At 37.9% G+C, this 16,631-nt stretch overlaps 1 protein-coding gene across 1 annotated transcript in view; it reads right to left on the reverse strand.

Moving 5' to 3' along the window:
• Nucleotides 1–215: 215 nt before the first annotated feature.
• Nucleotides 216–16,631, reverse strand: part of LOC134338893 (24-hydroxycholesterol 7-alpha-hydroxylase) — a 40,340-nt gene continuing 23,924 nt past the window's right edge. The window contains 4 exon segments of the mRNA XM_063035067.1: nt 216–1,725; nt 3,502–3,589; nt 13,939–14,027; nt 15,467–15,562. Coding sequence (XP_062891137.1) covers nt 1,657–1,725; nt 3,502–3,589; nt 13,939–14,027; nt 15,467–15,562 — 342 coding nt within the window. The 3' untranslated portion in view covers nt 216–1,656.

Genomic DNA, 16,631 nt, shown 5'->3' on the forward strand with positions numbered 1-16,631 from the left:
CAGGTGCACAAGGACAACGATATTGTAGGTTGTTTATCAGCAACATCCTCTTTGAAGATCTTGTATCTCATGTATGGTAAGTGCAGTCAATCATTTATTTTTGCTTTATTTTATATTAAATGAGTTCAGCCTTAAAATATAAATTGGAGTCTAAAATATTGTTGTGTAAAAGGGAAAAAAAGATGACATATAGATCAGCAATTTATTTACAGGTATTTGCATGGAATATTAAAAGGTGATGTACAGTACTTTTTCTTTGATCATTTCTCATTGAATTGGCACATCCAGACAACTGGCATCTCCTACTCCCCATGAATGTGATTGTCTGAGAATATACTGTTCATGATTCTTGGAATAATCTTATCCCTTTCCATAGTTTCTTTGGGATACACTCATCCTAGTGACCAACTATAAATTGCTCGCACATTGTCATTTTATCTACTTGGTCAACATCATTCCCAAGAGTTTTTAAATCAGGAGCACAGAGAGAGTACTTACACCAGAAGGACAGGAGCATTTCAAGAAGGCCCCCCCCCCCTTACAGTTTTTCAATTAAGATTGAGCATTAAGTACTGGCCTTGTCAGCAGCACTTGCAGTTTGTAAAATAATTAAATAAATAACTTGAAATGATTTTTCTGCATCCTTGTCTCATAGTTTTTTTTAGTTTTATTAATGTCTCAAAGGAACACTGAACAAATTGGAATAGTGGTATAGACAGTAACTACCAGTTCACCTGCTGTATTCTTTGTACTTAATTTATAAGATTGGCTCTCAGTGACCCCTTATTAAGATTTTAATTTTATTTTGTCATATTCTATATCTTATTGAAGGAAGAGTATCACAACAGCAAACTGTCCCAATGATCTGAAAACAACTCAGTGCATAGGATTTGTCTTCCTTAAGTGTCAACTGTAAGTTGCATTTATTTAGAGTCTCTCACAGCAACTTAATCAACATTTGACACACAAAACAATGTTAGATGAGACACAATAGAGTTAAGTTTGAAAGTCCACTATAAATGGGGAGATTGTAACAAAGGTAATTTTAGTGATAACTGTGCAAGAGGTTGCAGATTTGAAGGCGTGTGTTGTCCAGGACCAAGCTCTACATGCATTGTATCCAATTGAGATAGAATAGAACTTTGGACACATACCTCCATATAGCTCAAAATATTGTCCCAAACAGAATTTCTGGGCTTGTGTGTGGCTCAATTCCAGTTATGTATCATCTCATTTGCCATCCCCATGTAAGAACTCTGCATTGTTGCTATTAGTGTGTACAAAGTAGTGATCCACTTTGACCAGCCTTGTTTGTGATGCTGCATCTCAAATGTAGTATTAGAAGATGTTCTTAATCCATTCTCCCTTTGTTTCCCAATCCTCATATTGTATGAGCTACTCTGCTTGGAGAAGTGCCATATTGATCCATTTCTCCCAAACTTCCTTATAGTCTTTACTAATCCTCTTGCTGAACAAGATTGCCTTTTTCCATTATCAAACTGTTGTTCTGTGGTAATTACTTCTAACATACACATAATCTGGAGAATAGATCACATACGTTCTTAGTTATTGCATTTATATTACACAGAGGAAAAACTTATTTTTAAACATCAAAAGTACCATTGACTGCAGTTCTTGCACTGGGCACAGCAGCAGTCATCGGGATTTATACTCAACTTCGCAAGGACCCAGTGGCTGCTGCGTTCCTACTAAATGAAAAGGACTCTAGAAAATAGAGAAAGAAAGAAAATTTAGAATCAACATTACATTTGAATTAACGGACTTCATTGTTGTTCCTTTCCACGCCTTGTGGTACATCAGGCAGCAATCTTGCTGTTTCTTTAGTACTCTGTTTTGAATGAGGTCGAGTTGTTAGCTCGGCACTCAATCCAGTATGGATGGAAAGCATGCAAAGAGTCGGCCGGATTCGGACCCAGGACCATTTGCATCGAAGTCCAGTGCAGGTGCCTCTACACCAGGGGTCCCCAACCTTTTTTGCACCGTGGACTGGTTTAATATCGACAATATTCTTGCGGACCAGTTAGAGTTGCCAATTTTCTCACCCCCAAATAAGGGACAAAAGTAGCAGTCAAATCCCGGGACACTTTACCCCAGAAAGACAACCATGACCATGAAGCCTTGCGCGGACACCTTTGTGCATGTGTGACGTGCGCGTACGTGCCGATTTTCCCCCCACAAATCGCTTTTGCCTTCATCTTCCTGACTACGCTGTACATACATTATTTCTACTTTATATAGGCTGTGTATTTATCATATTATTCCTGCTTTTACTATATGTTAGTATTATTTTAGGTTTTATGTGTTATTTGTTATGATTTGTTAGGTTATTTTTTGGGTCTGGGAACACTCAAAATTTTTCCCATATAAATAAATGGTAATTGCTTCTTCGCTTCACGCCATTCTGGCACAAAAGGTTTCATAGAAACGCTCTACCTTAGCGGGGGAAATACGGGACAAACCAATTTAGCTCAATATACGGGATGTCCCGGCAAATACGGGACAGTTGGCAACCCTATGTTCAAGTTCAACAGTGTGTGACAGGGAATGAGGAAAAGCGCTGCTGACTCATATCGTTTTCCCACGGCCCAGTAGCACATGCTTTGCGGCCCGTTACCGGTCCGCGTCCCGGTGGTTGGGGACCGCTGCTTTACACCACCGGCTGGCTAATAGACTTCATACTGTCATCAAAGGTATCACATATTATAGTGCAGCAAGCATTTATTCAGAGATATACAAGTAATAATCAATACAAAATAATTGTGGAAACAAGAATTAATAGCATTTTCACACAAAAAGTACTGGAGGAACACAGCAGGCCAGGAAGCATCTATGGAAAAAAATACAGATGACGTTTCTGGCCGAGACCCTTTAGCAGGACTGGAGAAAAAAAAAGATGAGAAGTAGATTTATAAGGTGGGGGAGGGAAAGGGAAACTCAAGATGGTAGGTGAAACCGGGAGGGGGAGGGATGAAGTACAGAGCTGGGAAGTTGATCACTGAATGAGATACAGGATTGGAGAAGAGGGTATCTGACAGGGAGACCAGAAGGCCATGGAAGAAAGAAAAGGGGAGAGGAGCACCACAGGGAGGTGATAGGCAGGCTAGGAGATAAATGAGAGAGGTAAAAGGTGAATTGACAGCATTTTGTTTGATGTGGATCAAATATGCAGCACATTAGTTTTAATTTAAAACAATTAGCTAACACACTAGCTTGAAGAGTCATCTTCTATATTTCCAGAGAAGCTGCAAATAGCCAAAGCTATTGTTAATGAAGTGGCAATAAATAAAATTTCCATTTTTTCACACAGCAATGTTCTACATATTTTTCCTTTCCCTGGATTACAACTTCTTAAAAATGTTTAATAAGGGACGTCATAAACTTTCTTTTCAGTAAAACACACACTGTCCTATAAAGAATGGTGATAAAACCAGAGCTCATCAATACACATTTGGCAGATCTACTCTCTCGCATTACTTTTACCTCTTTTGGGACAGGATCCAAGAGAGTAAACTCGTACTTGTAAAGCATCAGAGCAGCAAACATTTGGATCTCCATCAATGCAAACCATCTGGGCAGAAAACAAAACAGCATTCTGAAGTGAAAGTCCAACACAGTTAGACTCTGAGCATCAATTATATTCAGTAAAACAAAAATAAGACAAACCAAGCTTTATTTGTCAATCCTTTTATTCTCCCAACAAACCTCTGAGCCAATACATATTGCCTTTTTCTTCCTTCATGGTTCAATGATATTCTTAAGCTCAAGACGTTGATAAGTCTGTTCCTTATCTCATTACTTACTACTTCTATACACATTATATACTATTACATACATTATACAGGACTGTGCAAAAGTCTAGTACATATATATAGCTGGAGTCCCTAAGACTTCTGTACAGTACTGTCTTTGTCAACATGGAATGGAGATCGAACTTGTGAATGCCATGGGAGCAAAGGATATTGGGAATGTTGAGGGTGGAGCATTGTGGGACAGGTGGCAGGGAAGGAATGTCAGGGGCGGAGGGTGACACAGGCGCAGACACACCCAGCCTTGAGACATGAGGCAACCAGGCAAGGTCATTTGATTCCAAACAATTGGTTTATTGATCAAATGAATACAGCTCAGCATTTAACACAATCATTCCTGCAGTTCTGATCAAAGAGCTCCAGAACCTGGGCCTCTGTACCTCCCTCTGCATTTAGATCCTCTACTTCATAATGGGAAGACCACAATCTGTGCAGACTGGAAATAACATCTCCACCTCACTGACAATCAACACTGGCGCACTTCAGGGATCTCTATACCCATGACTGTGTGGCTAGGCAGAGTTCAAATGCCATCTATAAATTTTCGGATCTCCTCCTTCTCTTCTTTCAGTTAGTCCTGACGAAGGGTCTCGGCCTGAAATGTCGACTGTAACTCTTCCTATACTTGCTGCCTGGCTTGCTGCGTTCACCAGCATTTTTTGTGTGTGTTGCTATAAATTTGCTGATGATACAACTATTATTGGCAGAACTTCAGATGGTGACAAGAGGGTGTACAGGAGTGAGATAGATCAGCTAGCTGAGTGGTGTCGCAGCAACAACCTTACACTCTATGTCAGTAAGATCAAAGAACTGATTGTGGAGTTCAAAAAAGGTAAGACGAGGAAACACACACCAGTCCTTATAAAGGGATCAGAAGCGGAAAGAGTGAGCAACTTCAAGTTTCTGGTTGTCAATATCTTGGACCCAACATATCAATGCAACTTCAAAGGCGGCACAACAGCGGCTATATTTCATTAGGAGTTTGAGGAGATTTGGCATGTCACCAAAGACACTCACAAATTTCTTCAGATGGACCACGATGAGCATTCTGACTGGCTACATCACCATTTGATATAGGGGCTTCTGCACGGGACCGAAATAAGCTGCAAAGCGGTGAAAACTTAGTGAGCTACACTAGCCTCCATAGTATCCAAGACATCTTCAAGGAACAAAGACTCAAAAAGATGGCATCCATCATTAAGGACCCCCATCACCCAGGTCATGCTTTGTTCTCAATGCTACCATTAGAAAATAGGTACAAAAGCCTGAAGGCACACAGTCAATGATTCAGGAACAGCTTCTTCCCCTCTGCAGATGCTGGGGTCAAAGTAACACTTACAACGCGCTGGAGGAACTCTTCAGGTCGGGCAGCATCTGCAGAAACGATCAGTCAACGTTTCGGGCTGGAACCCTTCATCAGGACTGAAGAGGGAAGGGGCAGAGGCCCTATAAAGGTGGGGGGAGGATGGGAAGGAGATCCTGGCCCCTTACTGGTTTTTCACCTGGAACCTACCAGCCTTCTCTTTCCCATCCTCCCCCCACCTTCTTTATAGGTCCTCTGCCCCTTCCCTCTTCAGTCCTAATGAAGGGTTCTGGCCCGAAACGTCGACTGATCATTTCCACCTGCTGAGTTCCTCCAGCGTGTTGTGAGTGTTGCTTCTTCCCCTCTGCCATTCAGATTCTGAATGGACACTGAACCCATCAAAACTGCCTCTCTACATTTTTATTTCTATTTTGCATTACTTATTTAACTATGATATATATACATATATTAACTAATTCACAGCTTTCTTTTCTCTGTTATTATGTATTGCATTGTACTGCTGCTGCAAAGACAACAAATTTCATGACATAGGCCGGTGAAATTAAACCTGATTCGGATTATACCTCCCTCCCTTCGCTTCCTCCCCTCTCCCTTCCCCCTTTCCCTAACATGATCCCCCTCTCCCTGCCTTCTTTCCATTCTCAGTGCACAATAGAAACCCATATCAGAATCAGGTTTTTCATTACTTACTCACAGATGTCATGAAATCTGTTCTTTTTTGCAGCAGTAGTAGCAGTATAGTGTCTGGTGTCTCAGGGCTGGGTGTGTCTGCACCCACGCCACCTCCTGCCCCTGGCACTCCTCTGCCATCTGTCCCACACCACTCCTGCAGCTCACTGCCCTCACTATTCCCAACATACTTTGCTCCCACCGGATTTACCAGCTTACTCTCCACTCCACATTGACAAATACAGTGCTGTGCAAAAGCCTTTGGCACCCTAGCTACATATATATGTGCCTAAAACACTTACATAGAACTGTACACATCATTATCACCTTTTTTTCTGCCGTTACCACTGAGTTTGCAAATTGTGCATGGCATCAACATTTCATGGGATAATCTTTAAAGGCTAGAGAAGCAATACAAAGATCTACATTATGGGAGACTTCCGGTAGAGCTCATGGAGTGAAGTCGTGTTCTTGACTCGCTCCATTACCTCAGAGTTTTTTTGCTTATGATCAGCTATATTTTAACTAACCATTAAGGCATCGACTTTTACAATACTTTGAAATAAATTGGGCTCTTCAATAATCGGATGTTTTTAAGGTCTGCTATGTCTAAGAATGGAAAAAAATGGGAAAGACGGCAAACCTCCGGTTAGACCGAAAGGTACCGATCTTCCTCCGACTGAACCACCGGTGACTTTGAAAGCTATATCGGATCTAATTCAAAGGGAAATTTCAACTTCTATTACGGAACTGATTTGTTCGGAAATTTCAATTAATTTCCAGAAAATTGCCCATTCAATCGATAAGATACAATTATCTATTACGGAACATCAGTCGGCTATATCTAATCTTCAAAAATCCACGCAACAAAATGAACTCAAGCTGGGGAAAATTGAAGAAACAATTACTATAATGAAGAAAAAACTTGACTTTCTGACCTTTAAAAACTCTGACTTAGAATCCAGAATGCGACGGCAGAATCTTCGAATGATTGGTGTGCATGAAGCTGTGGAATCTGACAACCCTATGAAGTTTTTTTCTCAACTTTTAAAAGATGCATTTCCTACTGTATTTCCTGACCAACCACCGTTATTGGATCGTGTTCACAGAGTTCCATCATACTCGTCTAAGTCAGATAAACCTCGACATGTCATCTTACGTTTTCATTACTTTCAAGACAAGGAGAAACTGTTTCGATTTGTTCGATCTAAAGGTTACATTGATTTTTCGGATTCTAATTTCCGGTTTGTGGAGGATTTCAGTAAACCAATTCGGGATCAACGGGTTTGTTACAGATCTGTGATGTTGGAACTCTACAAGATGGATTTAAAACCAGCGCTGCTTTATCCAGCACGCCTAAGGATCCGTACGTTGGATGGAGCCCTCCGTTTTTTTGAATCTCCATTGGATGCCCAGAGTTATCTGGATCAATTTTCACCTTCAACATCTTAATCATAATTTTTAACTATCTCCGTTTGATCGGAGGTTGTGAATCTGTCGGCCTTAATTTTTTTTTGCCTTAAATGGGCAGAAAAGTTTATTTTTGATTAATTAATATGGCTGCTAAACTTTCTTTCTATCTGCGTCATTCCTTTCTTTTTCCCAGGGGATTCTGGGTGGTTATTCCCTCAACGTCATTCCATATATTTCCTTTGAGGCCTTAAATTTTGTAGTTTTTAAATCTACTTTTTTTTGTAGGTTTTCATAGCTAGTTTATGTTAATATTTTCATTTCTTTTTTTGTTTATTCATAGGGTCTGGGGTTTGTTGCGGTTCTTTAAATATTTTCTGGCTTTTTCTTTGTTATATTAAGTGTTTGTTTTAATTGATTTATTTTTTTTATTCTTTTACTGTTTTATAACTAGCTGATCTTTTTTATATTTACACTTTTTTTAGGGAGCGTCTATCAGAAGTCATGGGGGTAGTTTTAGTGCTTGCTTCTTTCTGGCTGGTCTGTTTTAGATTTAGCCCTGGGGTCATGGGGTGGGGGTGGTGGGAGGGGCTTCACATTTTAGTTTCTTTCTTCTTGGGCTATGTACACTATTGAAGTATTGGTTGTGTTCTCCTTCCCGGTATCTCTTATTTGTTCTGTTCCCTTTCCGGGTTTGTGGGTCGAGCCTATCGTCAATCCTCCTTTTTGCGGGTTGACTTTAAGGTTTATGGAGTCTATTATTAATTTTGTCTCCTGGGATAATAGTCTTAACCATCCTATTAAAAGGAAAAAAGTTTTTAACGTGTTCCGGAGACTTAAAGCACAAATTCTATTTTTACAAGAGACCCATGTGCGGAGGGGGGACAGACTACGTTTTTTTAAATTCTGGAAGGAACAACAGTTTCTTTCGAACTCTAACGCTAAGATTCGAGGCGTCTCTATTTTTATAGACTCCTCAGTTACTTTTATACAACATGATATTATCTCCGATCGGAATGGTAGATTTCTACTGGTTAGTGGTCTACTATTTAATAAAAAGGTAGTTTTGGTTAATGTTTATGCTCCCAATATGGACTATCTGGAATTTTATAAATCATTATTCAATCAGTTCCCGAATTTGAATGAGTTTTCATTGTTCTGGGGTGGAGATTTTAATACCTGTTTATTTCCAGCTTTGGACCATTCGGCTCCTCTACGGACCTTACCTAATAAATCTGCAACTTTGATTAATTCATTCCTCTCTGATTCTGGGTCGATGGACATTTGGCGTTTTTTGCATCCTCAGGAAAAAGATTTTTCTTTTTTTTTCACAAGTTCACCATTCCTATTCAAGAATTGATTATTTTTTTTATTGACTCTCATCTTATTTCTTCAGTGATTAAATGTGATTATGACTCTAACCATTTCGGATCATGCTCCACTTAAGCTTTCTATTAAAATTCAGGCTAATACACAAAATAAATAGACAATGGCGTTTTAATTCGCTGTTACTTCAGGATTCGGACTTTGGTAAATTTATGAATGAACAGATTGATCTTTTTTTTACAATCAACTATACAGAGGATATTTCTGTGAACATTCTTTGGGATACTTTTAAAGCTTATATTCGTGGTCAGATTATCTCGTATTCTGCTGCTTTGAGGAAGAAGCTGAAGCAGGAGGAGTTGGTAATTGTGGACAAGATTAAGGAAATTGATAGAAATATGTTACAGCTCCCTCTGAGGAGTTATATAAACAAAGAACTGAACTTCAAATGGAACACAGTTTATTACTTTCGTCCTCGATTGTAAACCAACTAAAGAAAACAAGAAGTGAATTTTATGTACACAGTGACAAAATTGGCAAACTGTTGGCTAACCAATTGAAGTCTAACTATGCTAAATCTCAAATTAATCAGATTTATAATCAAAATGATCGACTGATACTTGATCATGCGGGGATTAATCAAACCTTCTTTGATTTTTATTCTTCCTTATATCAATCAGAGTCTCCTTGAGACTCTATATATATAAATGGTTTTTTAGATAACCTAGACTTCCCTGAGATCTCACAGGATATGTCTTCTATGCTAGATACTCCCATTACCACTGATGAGATTAAGAATGTTATTTCCTCTATGAACCTAGGGAAAGCTCCTGGCCCTGATGGGTTTACCGCAGAATTTTATAAATGTTTTGCACCTTCATTAATCCCTTGGTTCTGTAGGGTTTTCGAGGCTTCATTAAAACTTGGTAAACTTCCCGAATCTTTCAATAGAGCGCCAATCTCTCTAATATTAAAGAAGGATAAAGATCCTGCTCAATGTACATCTTATAGACCAATATCTTTATTAAATGTTGATTCTAAAATTTTTTCTAAGTTATTAGTAAACAGATTAGAAAAAGTACTTCCTTTTATTATTTCGGAAGACCAAACGGGTTTTATTAAAGGTCGTTACTCTTTTTATAACATTCGCACACTGTTAAATATTGATTATACCCCCTCACAAAATGTTTCCGAGTGTGTTATCTCTTTAGATGCTGAGAAAGCTTTTGATAGAGTAGAATGGCCTTACTTTTTTAAGGTGCTTGAAATGTTTAATTTTAGCTCGAAATTTATATCCTGGATCAAATTGTCATATCATTCTCCTGTGGCCTCGGTCCATACTAACTCTTTAAGCTCAGCTTTTTTCCCTCTTTTTCGAGGTACTCGACAAGGCTGTCCTCTTAGTCCTTTATTATTTGATATTGCATTAGAACCTCTTGCAATTGCCATTCGAGAATCTCCAAATATTACTGGGATAACTCGGGGCTTAAAGTCCCATAAAATATCACTCTATGCTGATGACTTACTTTTATATATTTCTAATCCTCAAAAATCCAACCGTGCTGTTTTAGAGTTATTAGCACAATTTAGTCTTTTTTCAGGTTATAAATTAAATCTTAGTAAGAGTGAACTTTTCCCGATTAATAAACAACTTCCCTTATATCATAACTTTCCGTTTAAATTGATTAATAATTATTTTTCATATCTTGGGATTAAAATTTCTTGTAAACACAAAGATTTATTTAAGATTAACTTTTTACCCTTAATTGACCATATTATTCAACTTTCATCTAAATGGTTTCCTTTATATTTAACTTTGATTGGTCGTATTAATGCAGTTAAGATGTTTTCTCTGCCAAAATTTTTATATATATTTCAGGCATTACCGATTTTTGTTCCAAAATCTTTTTTTGATAAAGTTGACTCAAAAATTTCTTCATTTATTTGGCAAAATAAAAACCCGAGACTGGGTAAAATACATTTACAGAAAGCTAAGACAGATAGAGGTTTAGCATTACCTAACTTTAGATTCTATTATTGGGCAATTAATATTCGACATATGAAATTTTGGTTACTTGACCAGGATATACTATCCATTCCCAAATGGGTAGCATTGGAATTACAATCTGTTCAGGGCTATGCACTTGGCTCTATTTTAGGTTCCTCTCTTCCTTTTGATTTGAAATGCCTCAAACAGGTGTCTAACCCGATAGTTAAATATACCTTATGTATTTGGTTTCAATTCAGAAAATTTTTTGATCTTAACCAATTTGGGCTAGCGATTCCTATTTTAGGTAACATATTTTTTCCTCCCTCTTTTACGGATTGTGCTTTTCAAATTTGGAAGACTAAGGGTATTTCATGGTTTTTGGATTTATTTTTAGATGGTTCCCTTATGTTTTTTGAACAATTTTCTAATAAATATAATTTATCAAGAATACATTTTTTTTAGATATCTACAAGTTAGAAATTTCCTAAGTACTATACTTTCTTCCTTTCCAATGCTTCCTCCTACATACATTTTAGATACTATAATTAACCTTAATCCATGTCAGAAAGGTGCATCGGCTAAGATTTATAATATTATTATGAAACTTAGGAAAGCTCCATTTGATAAGATTAGGGTAGATTGGGAACAGGAATTGGGCTCTATCATTTCCGTGGATGACTGGGGGCAGATTTTACAATTAATCAATACTTCCTCTATCTGTGCTAAACATTCCCCAATTCAATTTAAAGTTGTTCATAGAAAACATATGTCCAAAGATAAATTAGCTCGCTTTTATTCTCATATTAATCCTTTTTGTGATAGATGTCCGGGGCAGATAGCCTCTTTAACTCATATGTTTTGGTCTTGTCCTACTCTGGAAACTTTTTGGAGAGACATTTTTAATATTATCTCAAAGGTATTGAATATAGATATCTCTCCTCACCCTATTACTGCTATCTTTGGACTACCTAAAATTTCCAGTAATCTTTCTCCTTCAGCCCATAGAATGATTGCACTTCTTACTTTAATGGCGAAAAGATGTATCTTACAACATTGGAAAGAGCTTAATGCGCCAACCACCTTTTTTTGGTTTTCTCAGACGATATTATGCTTGAATTTAGAGAAAATTAGAAGTAATCTTTATGATTCCTCACTTAAATTTGAACAGACCTGGAGATCTTTTATTCAATATTTTCATTTAATGTAATTTTTTTTTTCTTCTCCTTTTTGCTCCATATTTATATTCCCTTCTTGTTTTTTTTTTACTGTTTTTAATGGAGGTCGGGTTTGAGGACGTGATTTTAAGTTCTTTAACTCTACTTGGTTCCTAGTTAGCCCATTGCTTTGCTTTGCTTTTAGTTTAGTTGCACGGTGGGTTTTTTTTGGGGGTTTTTTCTATTGATATAAAAATTAGTATACTATTATGTTACCTTAGTGTGTTATGTTTAAATTACATTGTATCACTTTTTTTTCTGTATTAATATCTCCTGTAATTTTATTATATTCTAACAGTGTATTAGTGCCTATATGGCTTACCTTTTTGTATATTTATTCAATAAAAAGATTTAAAAAGAAAAAGATCTACATTATGATTGCAGAGGTCATGTGATTGTAAATTCAGCAATATAACCAGCCCCATTCATCTCTGAAGTTGGCAACTCAAACCAACTTCACAGAATTATAATTAATTTGACCCGAATACAGAATATGTATTTCTGACAGTTTATATTTAGTTTATTGGATTGCTATGTTCTTAGTTGCCAGCCATGGTTTCATTTTGATTCTTGTATTTGTGAAGTTACTTTGTTGATATTGTCTGGAAAATAAAATCTGAGCCACATTGTGTTGCTTTCAATGTCTTACCTAATGCAAGAGGCGGGAGCTGCGATGCACTAATAGAGAAATTCCTGAGATATGGCAGGGATGCCTGAAGAAGTTTGACATGAAATGTATTCTTTTCATTAAAATAGCTAGCAAATCTCACAAGGTGCTAGGTGAGTCAGAATGCATTGTTTTATAAAACCTTGGCATTTTCTTGTGAATAATGATTAATTTGGATGGTTTACCAAATTTTCAATTAATGTGTAATTAGACAATAGACAATAGGTGCAGGAGTAGGCCATTCGGCCCTTTGAGCCAGCACCACCATTCACTGTGATCATGGCTGATCATCCACAATCAGTATCCAGTTCCTGCCTTATCCCCATAACCTTTGATTCCGCTATCTTTAAGAGCTCTATCCATCTCTTTCTTGAAAGCATCCAGAGACTTGGCCTCCACAGCCTTCTAGGGCAGAGCATCCCATATATCCACCACTCTCTGGGTGAAACAGTTTTTCCTCACCTCCGTTCTAAATGGCCTACCCCTTATTCTTAAACTGCGGCCTCTGGTTCTGGACTCACCCATCAGCGGGAACATGCTTCCTGCCTCCAGCGTGTCCAATCCCTTAATAATCTTATATGTTTCAATAAGATCCCCTCTCAGCCTTCTAAATTCCAGAGTATACAAGCCCAGTCGCTCCAATCTTTCGACATATGACAGTCCCGCCATCCCGGGAATTAACCTTGTGAACCTACGCTGCACTCCCAAAATAGCAAGAATGTCCTTCCTCAAATTTGGAGACCAAAACTACACACAGTACTCCAGGTGTGGTCTCACCAGGGCCCTGTACAGCTGCAGAAGGACCTCTTTGCTCTTATACTCAATTCCCCTTGTTATGAAGGCCAGCATGCCATTAGCTTTCTTCACTGCTATTTTTAAATGCTATTTTTATTGCATGGTGCTCTGTGAAGTTAATCAATTTCTTGAGGTAGTAATTAAAATTATTTTGGGCTGTTGTAGTTCAGTTCCTGGGCCGGCACGCAGTGGGCCCCACTGTAGCGTAGTGAATGGCACGACACATTACAGCTCAGGGTGTCAGAGTTCAGAGTTCAATCCCAGTGACCTTTGCAAGGAGTTTACACGTTGTCCCCATGGAATGTGTGGGTTTTCGCCGCACGCTCCGGTTTCCTCTCACAGTCCAACGATCTACAGTGGCACAGCTCAAAGTGCCTGTAAGCCTATTGTGCACTGTATCTCTAGATAAAAATATAGAACCATCTTGTTATTTGAAACTAACATTTGTTTATTACAGAGAGACCTTTGGGGATGAGGACAGAAAGGGTTATTAATGATGTAGCAAATAATGTTCGTTGGAACTACACTGTTTGTGAAAGCGTACACAACAAAAGTATTTTTTTCTTCCCAGGTCTTTATGCAGGACCGATTCCATCACAGTAATCAATGTCAATGGTTTGCAAACGATTGTTCAATGTCTCAGTCTACAGTTATTAATCAATCAGCTTCATTTTATAACACAGCAGCAGGTGAAAGAAACTAAACCAGTTTCCTACCTTCCTGGACACTGATATCTGCCTCCACCAAAAGCCATGAAGCCATCCAAAAAAACTTGCCTTTCTGTGACTGCGTCCTTCCATCGATCCTGGAGGGAGCAAAACTTTTCAAGGTAAGTGCTATCGGAATATTGTACGACACCAGGAACACAGGGTATGCACAGAAATTACGGGTTACCAGAAATAACAATATATGGATCAAATACAAGTTGCATTAATTAAGAAACAGGCTGAGCAATTGGTATTTGGTTAAATAAGTACAAAAGAGATTGCACATGAGATTCACCGGGGAGTTGTCTGGGAAGAAGCGTTTCATTTATAAGAGACTGGATAGGCTTGGATTTTCTTTATGTAGAGGGTGAGGCAAACCCGATGGAGATCTACAAGATTACGAGGGGTATAAATGGGGGATACGCAGCTGAAAACTTTTCTCCTCAGCAGAGGTGCTGAAAACTAGAGGGCACAAGTTTTGGATATGAGAAAGGAAGTTTAAAAGGGATATGAGGAAGAACTTTTTCACCCAGAGGGTGATTGGAATCTGAAATGCACTGTCTAAAGTAGAGGTGAAAGCAGGTATTCTCACGGAATTTTAGTAGTATGAGCACCAGAAATGCTGAAGTATATAAGGCCAGTTAAAAGGCAGGTACTTGATGGTCAACTTGGACAAGGCTTGTATCTACATTGACTCAATGACTCAAAAAATGAATAATTGCTGAAAATCATTCAATGGAAGTGATAAGCAAAATTACAGACTAATATAGGAGAGTGATTTGATGATACTATTAGATTGATTGGTCAAACCATCATGATGGTTGCAGAACCAGGAAAGCAGTAAACAAAAGTAGGGAAGAACATTATCCCAAGGAAGTTATAATGGCATTATATAGAGTTCTGGTCACTGCTAAAATGTGACCTTACTGGCATTAGGAAGAGAACGTTTGTTTGCAATATGCACTTAAACTGTAAGGAGAGATCAAGAAAGATATTCCAAGCGTGACACGGGTGGACATGCAAAATTGCTAGAATATAATTTTAGAATTTCTGAATTGAAATTAAAATTAAATTGGTGAGAATGGGATACAATATTAGGGAGTTCGCTGCCCCAACATACCTGACTCTGACTTAACCAGAACTTCTTTCTAGCACACTTCTTACAAAAATCCCCAAAGTTTAGACTTGCGTCAAATGTGAAAAAAATTCAAGGTTCAAAGTACATTATCAAAGTATGTATAAATTATACAATCTTGAGATTCATCTGCACACAAGCTGCCACAAAGCCAGAAAACTGAGGGAACCCAATTTAAAAAAAAGAGACCAACACCCGATGCACAGAGAGAAAAAAAAACACAAATCATGCAAACAACAAAAGCAAGCAACAGCATTCAGAACCAAATTGAGTCCTGAATGAACCAAAAAAATTAATATTCTAAAAAATTGAAAGTTCATTTGCTGGGTGAATTAAAATAGTGGAAGAATATATATTTAACATTATAGGATAAGAAGGAGTAGCAATGAAAGACATACTCACGGGAAGAAACTTTTCCGGTTCAGGAAAATATTTGGGATTTCTGTGTGCCCAGTAAAGCGACAACATGAGCATGTCTCCAGAAGGAATAATGTAATTCTGGAGTAAAAGTATTTAATTGTTACATATATCTGCACATAAAATTCTTCTTTATAAGTACTCTGTAAATTGTATTGTCCCATTCTTTTACTTTTCTTCCTTTCCTCACCGAGAAACATTTGATCACATTCCTTGCAAGAGCTCTGAGCTAGTCACTAATCAAAATCTCACTCACTGGTTGTTATGAAGATAATCAATTTCTGAGGGGTCCTGATGCATTTCCCAGCTGAAATCTAGGTTGAAATTTATACCATGTTTGAAATATCCCTGATCTCAATGGATAAAACACATTCAACTTAAGGAAAATTAATTTCAGTACATCCAGGTACCTGCAATTTGTACTTTTAACAAACAGCATTATATAGATAAAGCACTATTCTTTCCTAACTTAGTAATTTTCACACCTGTAGAATATAAATAAATCAGAAATGGTGGAGTAACAAAAAGATTTCTGTCTGACCGTTTCCAGCTTGACAGCTTGTCTCATGAGTCAAGTAACAAAACACAAAGGGGAGGACTTAACACATGCATTAAACTTCCAACTATTCTCCATGGACTGTGATCTTCCCACCTTGCTCATCCAATTGATAGGAGAGTGGGATGTGAAGAAGTAAGAGAAAATCAATGTGACAAAGAGAAGCATGACTATTCATTCAGGCTTAGCCAAGAAAGTTTAAGTCTCCCCAATCTGGGTATCCCTAATCAGAGCCTCAGCAATATAGCGGGTACATTACTGGCTTAGTAATCTTGACAGCTGGGCTAATTATTTGGGGGCATTAGTTCGAATCGCATCATGGTATAAAAACCATAAAAATTGTAAGACATAGAAGCAGAATTAGGCTATTCAGCCCACTGAGTCTGCTCTGCCATTCCATCATTGCTGATTTCTTATCCCTTACAACCCCACTCTGTGGGATGTAAATGCAGTCTAACCAACATACACAAACACATTTCAGAATTCACAAGGGCACACTTTTTTGAACAATCAAGCTCCTATTTTTAAGGTCTGTTTTTCTTCCCAAGTTTTTAATACAAACAATGCATTTTTAAAAAAAATCTCCCAATATTA

This window comes from Mobula hypostoma, chromosome 2 (assembly GCF_963921235.1).
Source record: "Mobula hypostoma chromosome 2, sMobHyp1.1, whole genome shotgun sequence".
Classification (NCBI taxonomy): domain Eukaryota; kingdom Metazoa; phylum Chordata; class Chondrichthyes; order Myliobatiformes; family Myliobatidae; genus Mobula; species Mobula hypostoma.